At 43.6% G+C, this 15,718-nt stretch overlaps 1 protein-coding gene across 1 annotated transcript; it reads right to left on the minus strand.

Moving 5' to 3' along the window:
- Positions 1–1,100: 1,100 nt before the first annotated feature.
- Positions 1,101–13,111, minus strand: RNF114 (ring finger protein 114). Its single transcript, XM_014539687.1, has 5 exons — positions 12,914–13,111; positions 9,706–9,812; positions 9,215–9,329; positions 5,329–5,436; positions 1,101–2,889 (listed from the first exon to the last, which is right to left on the minus strand). The coding sequence occupies exons 1-5, from the start codon at positions 13,094–13,096 to the stop codon at positions 2,824–2,826; spliced, it is 579 nt and encodes a 192-aa protein (XP_014395173.1). The 5' UTR covers positions 13,097–13,111; the 3' UTR covers positions 1,101–2,823.
- Positions 13,112–15,718: the final 2,607 nt, after the last annotated feature.

Below are 15,718 nucleotides of genomic sequence, written 5' to 3' on the forward strand. Positions count from 1 at the left end.
CATATGGGTGAACAACTCTATGAGGAAGCAGGCTCTATGGGCCTGGAGCTCCAGAAAGGTGTCTGGTCAAGAACTGTGGCTCTCAGCCAATGGGCACACAGATGGTAATGAAAGCCAAGTGGTGAGTGGGTAAGTAAGTCTGCCCAGGGAGAGGGTGTAGGGTGAGTGGTGTAGGCTGAGTAGGAGTCCAGGGCAGAGCCTTGGAAAATTCCAACAGCTAAGGGAAGGGAAGGGAACTAGGAGGCGGCTGTCAAGACATGAAAAGGAATATGGTAGAGAAATAGGGAGACCAGGATGGTGTTGCAGAAGCAACTGCTTTTAAAAGGAGGGAGAGCCCAGTAGTGTGGCTCAGTGGTTGAGCATCAACCTATGAACCAGGAGCTCAAGGTTCGATTCCCAGTTAGGGCACATGTCCATGTTGCAGGCTTAATCTCCAGTGTGGGGGGTCCAGGGGGCAGCTCATCAATGGTTCTCTCTCATCACTGATGTTTCTCTCTCCCTATCAATAAAAGTATGTTTAAAAAAAAAAAAAAAGAGGGAGAGGTCAGGAGCACTGCATATGCTGAAGATGGAGCTGGAGGACTAATGTTCTGCCAGGTTTAGTGATAGCTAACCCAGCCATCTCTAAGTGTTTTAAATATATAATTAAGTAAAATTTGAGTATTTCATCTGTAATAGTAAAAGCTCAACTTCTCCAAAACACTTTTTATCCTAGGGAAACAGAGAGGGAAAGTGTTTGCCAGATGTCCCGCAGCCAGCAGAAGAGTGCAGAACTTTAAGCATCAGGACCTCAGATCCTAACTTGTGAAACCTTTACTACCTGAACGGAGCTGAAGCACGTGTGTAAAGCCCTGTTTCATGGAGCAGTCACTCCTCACCTCACCGGACCTCCCAACTGTGAGAAGTGGGGGTGCGCTCACTTTCCAGAGGACCAGCCCAGCGAGGCTCAGCTGGTGAAGTGTCAGAGCTGAGATCAGAGTCAGTGGGACTCACTTGTGACAGACAGGAACTTCCTCTCAGAAAGAGCAACAACCTTCTAGAGGCGCCCAGGCCCAGACTTCAGCAGGTGATAGCAATGAAAACAAGCACTGAAGCTGACCGGTTGGATAAATTATGAAATTTATTTATATTTCGCCTTTTAAAAGCCAGAACGTAACAAATTTCACTTTCTGGAAAGTCATCTTATTAGAAATACATGAAGTGCACTTAATACAAGGAAAGCAGTTCCTTAGTACCACCAGTGAGATGGACACGTTCTCTTCAGTTCCCTCAAATGAAGGTTTTACTCAAACTTCCCTTTAAACTTAGACCGAGATGATCTCAATTGAGGGAGGTCTGAGTGAACTCTTTCCAAAAACTACAGTGAGGAAGCTGAGCTTAACATCTGGGCCTCCCAAGCAACAGCACAATAGAAAATATTACTTTGCCCCAAAGGGCCCTGTCTTTGCTGGTTACTAGGCATCCGAAGCTCTTACTGGCAGGTAAGGAGAGCCCCGTAGCAGCAGGGCACAGGCCCAAAGCCCTGTCACTTGCAACCTCAGTCAATGACCAGAAGTAATTTTCCTATCAGACTAGAGGGCTGACATGAAAACGCAAACCTAGATCTAGATGCCATTTGGTCGATCAGAGGTTCTGCTCCTGTGGATTTGACTGCCAGCTCTTAGCCCTGTGTTTATTAATATCGTGAAACATGTTGAACTTCAAGCTTCTTGAGCTGCTACCAAAGCAAATTTCCAGGAGACCGTTTCCATGAACAACTGCTCACAGGAGATGTTGTGCCTTTGAAGTGTCTTGTCAGAAGAGACGGCAGGCTGTGGTATTAGATTTCCTATCACCTCCCGCTGATAGAAAAGCAATGCTCAGTTTAATCTAAGTTAACAAAAGATAAAGGAACTGGTATCCACTCGGGCCCCAAACCTCTTCTTTCTTTATTCACTTGAGGACTCCTTCTTGTACCTCAAGGACAAGAATGTAAGCAGGGTCCCAAATAGAAAAGTAAACATGACCCAGTCATTTGAAAATACCTTATTAGTTTGAAAATCATAAGCAAAGAGCTATGGTCCTCCCATCTCTCTTAGCCGACCTTCCTCCCCACTTATGGAGAAATGGAGTTTAACCTAAGTTTCTAACCTAGAAACACTTATTTCCACTAAAAACATGTGGTTACACCTTATCCTAAAAAGGCACCATGCAGGCATTTAAGACTGAACCAGTACATTCTAAGGGTGTGCAGGAGTGGCAGCAAAATATCACTGATCAAAACTTCCAGCATCAGACCATGCTAAACCCAGAACATTCACCCCAGCAGGACTTCTAAAAGGTTTCCTGGGAGGTAACTCCAGCTCTGGCAGCTGCTGCAAGGACCAACTAGCAGGAACTTCCTCAGCACAGAAGTTCCCCAGTGATCAGATGCACTGCTGCCAGAGCTCACACACCTCAGGGACGAGGAGAGGAGACACTTATCTCATTTGTGCTATTCATGACCCACAAAAGGTCCTGGCTGGCTTGGAGGACCTGAGAGAGGAATGCTGGGTGAGAGGAACAAGAGTGAAACAAGGACAGGTGGAGAGCCTGGGTTTTCTTCGGGAAGAAGCAGCAGAAACCCCAGGAAGTAGCCGAGGAGCAATCAAAGACAAGATGTGACAAACCGGTTAACTGTAGGGGAAGAGCCCAAAGGAAAGGAGGGCTCTGACCTGGGAACCTGCTTCCCCATAAGAAGTGACCTTGTCCTAACACCACGTCCAGGTCTATTGTATATTTAAAAATTCACACATAACATGTAATGGAAGCTCTGGAACTCGAGGCGGACAGTAGAAGCCTTGCTCACTGATCGATGATGGAGCGTTGCAACACCTGATTCATCATGTCCTCTTCATCAACATCGTAATCCTAGGGGCAAAACACAGACACAACCTCAGCACTTGTTTGCAGTTGCAAGGACTCACTTTCAGTAGAAGCAGGAGAGCTGAGCACAGGGCCCTGGAGAAGGCTGCCAGGGACCAGCTCCCAGCTCCATGGTTAGCAATGCTAGCCATGGAAGTCTAGACAGACTGCTTGATTTCTCTGTGCCTCTGCTGCGTCATCCTGATGATTAAAACAATGTGGCTCCCTCAAATGGGGAGATTGAGGACCAGCGAGCACCCAGATGAACCTGACACAGACCAGTACTCAGATGTAGAGTGCACTGTAGTGAAACTAGCCTTTCTTTAATTTTTTTTTAATAATTCTCACCTGACGATATTTTTTTTCCATTGATTTTTTTTAGAGAGAGTAGAAGGCAGGCAGGCAGGGAGGGAGGGAGAGAAACATCGATGTGAGAGAGACACCTCACATTGATTGGTCGCCTCCCGCATATGCCCTGATCGGGACCAGGGATCAGCTTGCATCCCAGGTACATGCCCATGACCTGGAATCAAACCTGTGATCCTTGGGTGCATGGACCAACTCTAACCACTGAACTGGCCAGGGTAAAACCAGCCTTTCTAATTCAACGAGGCAAAGTTTCTACTTGGGCATTATATTCATCTTTATGGCATTAACAAAAAGGACAGTTATTTTCAAGTCTGAGTTTCAGATACGTATCAGACCATGAATACTCTTTACAACAACTCAGTAGAGTCATGCTTTTCTTCTCAGGTCTTGAAATACAGCCATTAAGACTGACTACTGCCTGGCTGGTGCGGTTCAGTGGTTGAGCATTAACCTATGAACCTGGAGGTCACAGTTCGATTCCTGGTCAGGGCACATGCTCAACCCCCAGTAGGGGGCGTGTAGGAGGCAGCTGATCAATATCAATGAGTCTCTCTTATGATTGATGTTCTATCTCTCTCTCCCTTCCTCTCTGAAATCAATAAAAATATCTATTAAAAAAAAAAGACTGACTACTACAAAATTCTAACTTGACACTTACATGTATAAATAAAAGTTTTATTCCAAGCCATTGGCCAAATTTATCTATCACTATACTGCCAAGTCAACAGTGTGTCCTTCAAAATCACTCAGCTCTAGCGAAAGGACACAAATCTAATGACCACATCTGGCCAGTGGATATGCTTTGTTTGACCTGAAGTACGTTAAAAAGAAATATGTAAGACGATATATGACATCCTGCATTTCCAGCTTCGTGGAGTTGGTATTGGCAGAGGAAACGGGCAATACTGTGCCTGTACTTACACATGACAAGGACCAGCTGGAGCTGACTGCAGCATAACGAGCCACAGGCAGTCTAGCCTGAAAATCCGACAGGGACCATTTCCATTACTTGCCTGGCCCCATGGGCATCTAAGCTAAGAATCCCAAACCAGCCCAGCCGACATGGCTCAGTGGTTGAGTGTCGAGCTATGAACCAGGAGGTCATGTTTCAATTCCCAGTCAGGGCACATGCCCGGGTTGCAGGTTCGATCGCCAGTGTGGGGCATGCAAGAGGCAGCCAATCAATGATTCTCATCATTGATGTTCTATCTCTCTCTTCCTCTCCATTCCTCTCAATAAAAAAAGAAAAATTAAAAAACTAAAAAATCTCTAGCTAGTTTGGCTTAGTGGATAGAGTATTGGCTTGTGGATTGAACAGTCCTGGGATCGAATCTGGTTGGGGGCACATGCCCAGGTTGTGGGCTTGATCCCCCTTGTGGGGCATGCAGGAGGCAGCTGATCAATGATTCTCTCTCATCACTGATGTTCGTTCTCTCTCTCTCTCTCTCTCTCTCTCTCTCTCTCTCTCCCTGTCTGAAATAAAAAACAAAGAAAGAACAAAAATAACCCCCCAAAAAATCTCAAACCAGGTTCTGTAACAGGTAGAAACTACACACACCAAAGGGATGGGGAGGATGGTGGCAAAAAAAAACAAACAAACACCCTAGGAGCAATTTGTCACCATGTCTCAGTCTAGATAGCTGGCCAATTCATATTTTTATTTTTACTGATTTCAGAGAGGAAGGGAGAAGGAGATAGAAACATCAGTGATGAGAGAGAATCACTGATTGGCTGCCTCCTGCACGTGCCCCATGAGGGATCGAGCCTGCAACCCGGGCATGTGCCCTGACTAGCCCCATGAGGGATCGAGCCTGCAACCTGGGCATGTGCCCTGACTAGGAATCGAACCATGACTTTCTGGTTCATAGGTTGACGTTCAACCACCAAGCCACACCGGCTGGGCTGGCCAGTTCATTTTCAATGTCATTCAAGAAAGGCTGTGGTCACTCATCTGGCTCAGACCACACGGCTACATTCCAGGGAACCCATAGCATCAGTGACACAGCTCAACAATAGGGCCCAAGGTTCTCTAGGTAAAATGGGGGAGGAAAGGATCAGAGCCCGGGTTCCACTTACCACAAAGGTGTCGTAAGAAAACTGGTGCCGCCGCTGGATATGCTCGATGAAGTTGGTGCTGCGGTAGTTGGGGTCTCCCCAGGGCATTGAAGCACATATTGGACAAACCTTTCAACAAAGAAGCATGGTCTTAGGCACCTGATGTCTGAGCTGATGTCCACTCTCTGTGGCTCGTGTCTGAACCCCGCGCTCCCAGGACAGCTTTCCTGACACACCAGTCCAGGGCCAGGCCACTCCCTTGTGTGCACATTGATATCAAGTCAAATAATACTCGGGGGTGGGTAAAGGCTTAAGCCATGATACTACCCTTTTCTTATCTCTTACTGTGGTTAGAACAATGTGTCAGCCCAGTGGGGGTCTAGACTATGGCCTTCCACCCTTCACACAAAATGATTCAGGACACAAAGAAAACCAAAGAAATGACAGATGAGCAATGTCCCAAGGAAGTTAAAACACAGCCTTAAGTTCTGTTTTTACAGAGTAAATGGTCAGATGAGGGGGGCTCAGGCTGAAAAGCCCTCATACAAGCAGTTGATTTGGGTTTTGAAGACTGGGAGGCATTGGGAAAGCCAAAGAACACATGAAAGGGTGCTCCAGAAGAGGGGCAGTGGTAGCAAGGAGAAAAGGCCAAGAGGCAGCATTATAGGCAAACAGCCAGGCAATCAGTGCAGCTAGAATGGACAATTCATGGAAATGGGCAGAGGGAAGCTGTGGAGGGGCAGAAGCAGGCATACGCATCCGGCTTAGGGATGGAACCCCACCATTTACCAGGAAGATATGGTGACAAAGGGGGTAGTCAAGAGATGAATCTGAAATGGAGGAAGACTCCTTGAGTGGCAGAGTGAGGCAGGCAGCTGGAGCTGGAGCATGAGTCGGGACGAGGGCCGGAAGACAAGGAGCTCCCAAAAGAAACTCCTTAACTGACAGTTAAGGAGTTCTGTAGAGGGAGAGAGATGGGACAGGGGGCCAAGGGCTGAAGAAAGAAAGGCTTCAACAGAGACAAAATGATCACATGAATTCCAGGAAGCCAAAGGAGGGGAGAAAAGAGAGAAATTAGGTTGTAGTACCATAAACCAGAGTAGTTCAGCAATACTGATCAAAATTATGAATACACTTAACCCCCAACCAAATCAATCCACAGCTAAGACTTTATTTTACAGACAGACATAAACAGGCAAAGATATGTTAAAATTTTATGTCATCCTTTTAAAATTTACTATGAAAAACTTCAAACCTACAGAAAAGCAGATGATAGTTTGATGAACCAGCCCTTACCCCCAACACCTAGATTTAAGTTTGGCATACTTATTTCAGCAAAAAGGAAGCATTTTTTAAAAATACGTTTTTATTGATTTCAGAGAGAGGAAGAGAGAGGAAGAGAGGGACAGAAACATCAATGATGAGAGAGAATCATTGATTGGCTGCCTCTTGGACACCCCCTACTGAGGATCGAGCCTGCAACCCAGGCATGTGCCCTGACTGGGAATCCAATTGTGACCTCTTGGTTCATAGGTTGATGCTCAACCACTGAGCAACGCCAGCCAGGCAAAAAAAGGGAAGCATTTTAAAAATATATATATATTATTGATTTTTTACAGAGAGGAAGGGAGAGGGATAGAGAGTTAGAAACACCGATGAGAGAGAAACATCGATCAGCTGCCTCCTGCACAACCCCCAGTGGGGATGTGACCGCAACCAAGGTACATGCCCTTGACTGGAATCAAACCTGGGACCCTTCAGTCCGCAGGCTGACGCTCTATCCACTGAGCCAAACCGGCTAGGGCAGCATTTTTATATTTATTATTTCTTTTCATTTTTAAAAAATTAGAGGTTTTTTGTGTGTTTTTTCTTTAAAGAATCAATTTATTCTTTTTTAAATTTATTTTTATTTATTTCAGAGAGGAAGGGAGAGGGAGAGATAGAAACATCAATGATGAATCATTCATTGGCTGCCTCCTGCATGCCCCCTACTGGGGATCGAGCCTGCAACCTGGGCATGTGCCCTTGACCGGAATTGAACCTGGGATCCTTCAGTCCACAGGCCAACACTCTACCCACTGAGCCAAACAGGCTTGGGCAGCATTTTTATTTTTATTATTTTGTTAATCCTCATCTGAGGATATTGTTCCACTGATTTTTAGAGAGTGGAAGGGAGAGGGAGAGACAGAGAGAGCAGCATCGATGTGAGAGAGACACATTGATTGGCTGCCTCCCCCGCAGGGCCAGGGATCAAGCCTGCAACTAAGGCACATGCCCTTGACGGGAATCGAACCCGGGACCCTTCAATCCGAGGGCTGATGCTCTATCCACTGAGTCAAATCGGTTAGGGCAGGAAGCATTTTTAAAAGTTAAGGGAATTAAAATGTGTATGGGCCAGAGAGAACCCATAGGCTGCCAGTCTGTGACTTCAGAGGTAGATCACAGACCTCCTGAGATAGAAGAAAGAATGCACACCTGATACTTTGAACTTAGTTAAGATCAGGGCAGCTCATGCCAGGAACTTAATGCAGAGAATAGCCACTAGAGACTGTGCCTGCCTAGCAGTAACAGGGTCCTGAAAATGGGATGCTCGATGGGACAAGCCAGCCCAGTCCCCTAGTTTGGGGAGCAGGAATAAGCAGATGGAGAGGGGGTTCACTGGTAGAATCTGTTGCAGCACACCGTTAAGAATCCTGGGAGTCTAGTGTAGAAAAGTGGCTGCACTGACCAGAATTTGTACTTGACAAGGAGTTCAATAAAGTCAAGAGGAGATTTAAGATGTTCCTGAAAAGGCCAACTGGATCTTAAGATTTCCAACAGAGAAATAAAGAATGCCACAAGGCCTACTCCTATTAGCAAAACTCACGAAAATTCTAGTGTGTGCCTCACTTTTTACAGCAATGGAGCTGAAGACTGCCCATAAAATTAGGTATATATTTCGGGAGAAACAGTCTGAGATAAATGGGAAAACTGAAACAAACTATAGAGGAAGTTGTATTAAGACCTAGTCTGTAAATAAAAAATAAATAAATAAATAAATAAATAAATAAACTAGTCTGTCAATCACAATAAGAGGGAAGGGCAGCACTGCTGAAGATGGACCAAATTCAAACATTTTTTTCAAAACAAGAAGCATCAATCTGTGTTATTTAAATTAAATGTCAAAGGACTGATAAGCATTTTCCTAATCATTTTAGCTTGAATTCTTTTTCTCCACAACTATGAAAAAGCTACTCTTAAAAGGAAAATGGCAGCTTGACAGAGGAGAAATGTGGTGGACACCAAGGGATGCAAGTTAAAGATACCAACAATGAACCAAGAGGTATCACTTGCTCCCTGATGTGGAATCTGGAGGACACATCACTTATGGAGCATCCCTGCATCTAATCATGAAGAAGCAGACAAGCCCAAACTGAAAGACATTCTACAAAACTTGCCTGTTCTCTTTAAAAATGTCAAGGTCATGCAAGACAAAGAATGGCTGAGGACTAAAGAGACATGACAACTAAACCTAACACACTGATCTGGGATTTGGGGACAGGGAAGACCGATATGAAGAACATTACAATTGCTAAAATGTAAACATGAATCCCTCAATAGATATTAGATTGTCTCAAAGCTACATTTCCTGAGTGTGACAATTAAACACACAAAAAAGTGATTTTTTTAAAGCAAATGTTCTTAGGAGATATATGTTGAAGTATTTAGGGGCATGATATCTGTACCTTATTCTCAAATAGTAAGCAAAAAATTTGTATATAGAAAGTATAGTTAAGCAAATATGGTAAAATGTTATTAATCTGAGAATCTAGGTAAAGGATACATAAGAGTTTACTATACTATGCCTGTAATTTTTTCTGTAAGTCTGACTTTTTTCCCATAAAAAAAAAAAAAAAGTTACTCTTACCACAGATTTGGTGTCCGTGCTATGGGATAACTTGCAGTGTTCCACAAGTCCTTCTTGATCGAAGTTCTTCTCGGGACAGTAAGGGCAAGGAAAGGTATAACGGTTTGGGACATTCCTGGAAGATGAAAGGCAGGGAAAAAGAAAAACACCTCTGTGAGGACATTTCCATGCAACTTCAGCCACTTTACCTTGAAAAAGGAGCAAAGTTCACTGAACGTTTTATGACAGGGATTGTGATAATTACTTCAGAGTCAGGTCAAATGTTCTGAAAATAACATCAGCACAGCTAATATTTGAAGTGAACACCAGAGAGTGCTTCTCCACACCACCCCCCATACAAAAACTTGCATCAGCTTTAGCCAGCATAACTATTATACTTTCACTTTCTAGAACTCATACAACTCAACCCCGAACATGCCAAGTGTCCAGTGTGACAATTAAACACACAAAAAAGGTGACCTCGACCTAAGGGAGTGATTTGAGTCATTTACCTTGGCTGAAGGGACACATCCTTGGTGGTGGCCTTCACACCTTCCATGATGTAATTCTGGTATTTGGAACAGGTAGCCACGTGGGCCCGGATCTTAGATAGGAAGAACTGGGACAGGAAGAATCAAAGTTGCCACAAGTTAGTCAGAACCCTGTACCAGGCCCAACATTATCCCAAACAAGGGCAAGATGAAAACTACACCTATTCCACCCTGGCAAACATCTCACCAGTCTCCTGGCTGTGCTGATGGGGCTGAACCCCTGACTGTTTGTTGCAGGGTTCCTGTTAAGACCAACATTAGTGTTTTACTTGACCAAATCAGGACATTTGCTTCCACTCTTCACTAACTCTCCTAGAGGTCTGCTTTATTCACCACATGCTCTCTGCTCACAGACACACTCCAAACCAAGTGGAGTTTTTAAAGTTTTCTATACTCTAATTTAAATTCATCTCCTTACAGCAAGCCAAGAACTACATTTCATTTTGTGCAGCAAAGAAAACTGACCATGTAAGTAAAAGGGATAAAGGCTAGTAAAGTACTAATTAGCTAAAGTACTAATCAACAGATTACGGTAAATGATCTTTACAAAAAACCCTAAATCTGAATTATATTTCTTCTATAAAACCTAGTGGTTTTATAGAAAAGAAAACCTAAAGAGTGCTTCATGACAGGTGTTCTGAAAAGAAAAAAAAATGTGTAAGGAATGATGAAAGAGGGGAGATACAGGGGCAAAAAAAATATTTTTAGAGGTATACCACAATACTATCACTAATCTTTAAAATGGGGAAAATAAAAAGCATACAGAAAAATCCCCCCCAACCCCCATTATGCTTGCATGATTTTCATTTCTTGATTTTTTAAATTAAAGGAAACTACAAGAAAAAAAAGCTTCAATATTTGAGTTCTGGTTTACCATGATGCTTCTGTCTTATCTCCTGCTAAAGTACTTGACTTCAAGCTAGCAACCAGAGCTCCCAATTAAAAGGAATGGGAAATAGCCTCATTCAGAACTGTACCCACTGTGTACCCCTCATGCTAAAGGCATATGCATTCTATGGCTATTTGACTAAGGTGTTAGAGTAATGACATTAACGTGAAAGAATGTCCAACAGTCCTTTGGTGAAAAATTGTTTTAAATGTGAAAAAAAGTTGTCGAAATATATATTATAGTATGATCCTATTTTGTAAAAATCCTACATCTGTGTTTTCCAAAGGGTAGAAAATATTTTTCAGTCTTCTAAACTGAACCACTTTAAAGAGGTAAGCTATGGAGTGGGAACAAGCCTACATTATTTTATACTAGTGGCCTGGTGCACGGATTCATGCATGTTGAAAGGAAATTAACTAGAATATTTTAATATCGATATTCACCCTTTCTCTATAATAGAAGTGTCAACCAAATTCACGATCAACAATGACAGAAAACACATGCATGCGATTGGCACCAGTTTGAGCTTTATATGTATTGCGCATGCTCGAGTCAACTTAGCCTTTTATAGATACAGAATAAACTTGCTTAATTAGACCTGCTTTCTGATTTAGCTAAACTATTTCCAGCCCAGTGAAGCACCCCAACTTCTCTTTCAGGTAACTGTAAGCAACACAGCAGTAAGTATCAACACGAAGCAGATTATTATTGTAGATCACGCAAGGAGAAGAAAGGGTAAAATATTTAACTGCAGCAGTGTTTGACTATATTCTGTGCAATGAGAAAACCTGAAGTCATTTTCAAGGTACACTATTTCTTACTTCTTTTCAGTCGGGTCAAGTTTCTAAGCTTTCTAAATCTCCGTTTTCCAGCTAATGAAAAGAAAATAGGATTCCACCGAGTCTCCCATCTACCTACTCCAGGACTTCTGTAAGGATCAAATGAGATGAGGCACAGGAAAATGCTTCACAGACATTTGGTTGAAGTGTGAAATGTTTGCACCTGGCTATAAAGCAAGCCGTGTTCCTGGGCTGAAGAAACTGCAAGGAGGCTAGTCATTGCTATGTGACGTCATTACCCAGCGCCCCCACAGCGACCGTTTCTGGGCTGGGCTGGGCTACAGGCCGCATTTTGTGCCATGGGGTCTTGGCAGCAATGTCAGCTGCGATTTGGTGGGTGGTCGCTCTGGGGTGGTGGTGGGGCCTGTGTCCCACTTGGGGTAAGCCAAGTGTTGCTTTATGGGCGCCAGGTCCGCAGTGCCGCTTCTCTGTAAATGGCCAGTGTGTGTCACGGCAGCTCCTGAGTTGAGCATCTACCCCCTGGTGGTCAGTGCACATCATAGCAACTGGATGGATGGTCGGACACTTAGCATATTAGCCCTTTATATAGAGAGATTTTTGTATTGTCTGGAATTAACAAAATCATAATGATTTAAAAAGCAGTAAGTCTGCGTATATCTCTTGGAAAACAAGAAAACAAGACAGTAGTATTTCTCGTTACAACAGATGTTAAAATAAATATATCTGACTCTAATATGGTTACACAAAAGAGCATGGGTGCATTTATATGTTAGATCTTGCTATTATAATCAAAACATTTCATATTGACCTTTTCCCTGTCAGGTGCTAAAAATTGATTTCTATATCTGTAATTATATACATTTTTAACTGATTTTTAGAGAGAGGAAGGGACAGAGAGAAAGCGAAACATCGATGTGAGAGATAAACATCCCCTGGCTGCCTCCCACATATGCCCTGAGGATCAAACCCACAACCTGGGTATGTGCCCTTACTGGGAACAGAACCCACCACCTTTTGGTATACGGGACGACTCTCCAACTGAGCCACACTGACCAGTGCTGATATAGATTTTTAAATTTCCTCTCAAATTAACTAAAGCAGATAACTTTTTTGAGTCACTGACTTTATTTTATATTAAAAGACATTAAGAAATAGCCTTCTGTCATATTTTAATTAATATTGGGCATAATGCTTTGGAAAAATGAGTCATTTATAGGGAAAAACTGGGATAATTGATTTCTATGATTTTCAGAGCTAAAATATGTAATTACTAAGCCCATTCTTAAAACAAAAAAACAACCCAAAAACCCAATAAGGTTACCGAAATGAAACAGCACAGCCATTGCCACAGATAACCAGCAAGCACATGTGCTATTAGTCATCCATCATGCTCTACCTTCAGAAACTACATGGCAACAGCTCTACGTTTTACCCCATCTCATCACAGAAAGACCAACTCTTCCGTTTTCCTTCCACATACATTTTTACGGCAGCCATGGCAAGAAGTCTCTGTGCTCTCAATCTGCCGCTCGAGCTCCACGGCTCGTTCGCCAGGTGCCAGAGGGCTGCGACATACCCCACAGACAGGCTTCTTCGGCTTCAGACATTCCTGCAGGCATGCAGAGCAAAAGCTAGAACAAGACATACAGAGAACCTGAGTCATGCATTGTGAAGACAAGACAACAAAATGGATAAACTTTTAAAAGACATCAATGAATAATGGGTTAAAGACAACTTCCTCCCTACTCCTGATTCAAATACCAAGTCGCCCTGCCGTGGGCAGTGTGCTCAGTCGTTAGAGCGTTGGCCTGCGCATCAAGGGGTCTCAGGTTCGAATCCTGATCAAGAACACGTACCTGGGTTGCAGGTTCGCCCCTGCCCTCTCTGGGGCTCAGGCAGGAGGCAACCAGTTGTGTCTCTCTCACATCGATGTTTCTGTCTCCCCCACCCTTCACTCTCTCTGAAAAGCAATGGAAAAAATACCCTCAGGTGAGGATTAACAAAAATCAAACAAAAAAACCTGCGTCTCCCTATGCCAGAAAAATGAGGGTGGGGGAATGGGTCCTGCAAAGAACACACAGGTCCAGCAACAGAAACAAATGCAAACTACTGTGATACAGGGGAAAAGGTGTCACAGTACACTGAGGGGTTTCCTGAATCTCGGTTTTTCCTCTGTGAAATGGAGACAGTAGTATTCAGCTCTAGGAATGTGGGGAGACCTTAGTACAGTATCTAGCACATTTGAAATGCACCACAAACAGGAGCTGCTATCATTAGAGGTGAATGCAAAGCACTATGGGAACACAAATACAAGAGCAACTAGTTGTGACCTAAGGACAGGGCTGGGAAGAATTCAGAGGCAGCATCTACAAAAAGAGCCTTAAAAGAAAGGTTAGCTGGCAGAGCAAGAGGGTATCACAGATCCTTAGACTTAAAAACTCATGATGCAGCTAAGGAAATAAAAGCCTAACATTTTCCTCATAAGCAGATGTTTAAAGCAAAGTATCAACAAGACTAAATTCACGTTTTAGAAAAATAACTCTGGAACTATCACAGAAAATAGAGTTGTTGGTTTTAAATATTCTTTTAAACATTTTATTTTTAAGCATGTATCTATTGATTTCAGAGAGGAAGGGAGAGGGAGAGAGAGAGATAGAAACATCGATGAGAGAGAATCATTGATCAGCTGCCTCCTGCACACCCCACACTGGGGATGGAGCCCGCAACCGGGCAAGTGCCCTGACCAGGAATCAAATCGTAACCTCCTGGTCATAGATTGACTGACGCTCAATCACTGAGCCCAAGTTTCTATCCTGAAGCCTGGACAGGTGGTGATGCTGAGATCAAGTACACAGAAAGAATGGATAATAAGGCATGAAAATAGCCCAGCTACATACCCAACCTGATAGGTTTAAGGCAGAATGTATAATCAAAGGTAATCTGCACATCTGACAATTTTTTTTTACTGTTTCTAAGAATTTTCTTCCCCTTTGTCACTAAGCTAGATGTTATTCTGCTAGGCAAAATTCTAGACCAGGCTGGGAGAAGGTGAGGGGTCTAGTGATTCACCACTGAAGGCACAATGTTGAACGAAACTAAGTCCCGATCCTCATAATTGCTGTGTTCCAGAGCGGAGAAAAACACAAATATTAGGTTCAGATAGTGATGAAATGCACGAAGGAAATAAAACAAAGCAATGAGATCAGCTGGGGTGGATCACAGAAAGCTTCATCAAGAAGGTAACATTTGAACTGAGGCCTAAATTTATGAGGAGGCACACAGACCTGGATGCAGAGTTCCATACAAAGATGACACCAAATGCAGAGGGGTGTCCGAAAAGCAGAAAGGAAGACCTTTGGGGCCATGATAAATGTCTGCTAAGAAAATAGCCTGCTTTCAGTTTCCATTTCCTACATCTGGCCTTTTTCTAGTTCAGCCTTTCAGATGCTCCACCCTTTCTGTTACAGTGCTGTACAAAGTCCTTTCTCCTGGGCACCAGGCCACCTGTATTCTACTAGATTGAAGCAGGACAGTCATTTAGAGGTTGAAAGAAAAGTTTTATAAAAATCTAATGCTACACCCAGCCAGAGCTACAGTGATGCTGAAGTTTCCAAGTACAAAAGTTATCAAGAACCAATTAGGCGGAGTAAAAGAGCACTTGGCTGGCCCTAAGGGAGGCTCAGAGAGGTGCATCCGTTTTCAATCAACTCTGAACGGATGAACATGTAGAAGGAGTATGTATGGCGAGTATAGAAGAGAGTCAAGGTTTGAATCCCAGCGCTGTCCCCTGACCTCTGACCCAGGAAAGGTTCATCTGGCTCAAGGAAACCTCAAGGGCTGTTGCTCTTTGGTTGGTAAATTATGCTAAGTCAAGCTTCTTTATTCATCCGTTACCCCCACCCCCACCACCTCCCACCCTCAGTTTCATTCCTATAATACCCTCCCATTGCACGGTGAATTTTCACAATAGTCTGAACATTTGCTGGTACTTAAATATTCGCCAGATTGTGAACTCCGAGGGCAGAATCGCCTTATATCTTACTCTGCCCCAAGCATCTGGCATACAAATATTTTGGTCTGTTGAACCTAAGACTGGAAGATGGATGCTCACTGTGCTGGGTACCGGGGATATAAACGGGGCAGAATAAAAATGGTCACTGCCCTCATGACCCTAAATTTTGCTCGGTGCAAGAAACTGGGAGCCATCTAAATGGGGATGGTGACAAGGGAGGTAACACATTGGGACTTGAAGTCTGAAAAGGATCTGGGGTGGTGGGGACGGGGG

The sequence above is a fragment of the Myotis brandtii genome, unplaced genomic scaffold (genome assembly GCF_000412655.1).
Source record: "Myotis brandtii unplaced genomic scaffold, ASM41265v1 scaffold225, whole genome shotgun sequence".
Lineage (NCBI taxonomy): Eukaryota > Metazoa > Chordata > Mammalia > Chiroptera > Vespertilionidae > Myotis > Myotis brandtii.

Bases quoted from the DNA above. Each gene is read 5' to 3' on its own strand.
- RNF114 (XM_014539687.1), bottom strand. From the start codon at position 13,096: ATGACTCAGGTTCTCTGTATGTCTTGTTCTAGCTTTTGCTCTGCATGC. The intron at 9,813-12,913 runs GTATGTGGAAGG...TTCCTGTCCCAG, and splicing joins GCCATGGCTGCCGTAAAAAT to TTCTTCCTATCTAAGATCCG. The intron at 2,890-5,328 runs GTAAGTGGAACC...TTTTGCCCCTAG, and splicing joins TTTCTTACGACACCTTTGTG to GATTACGATGTTGATGAAGA.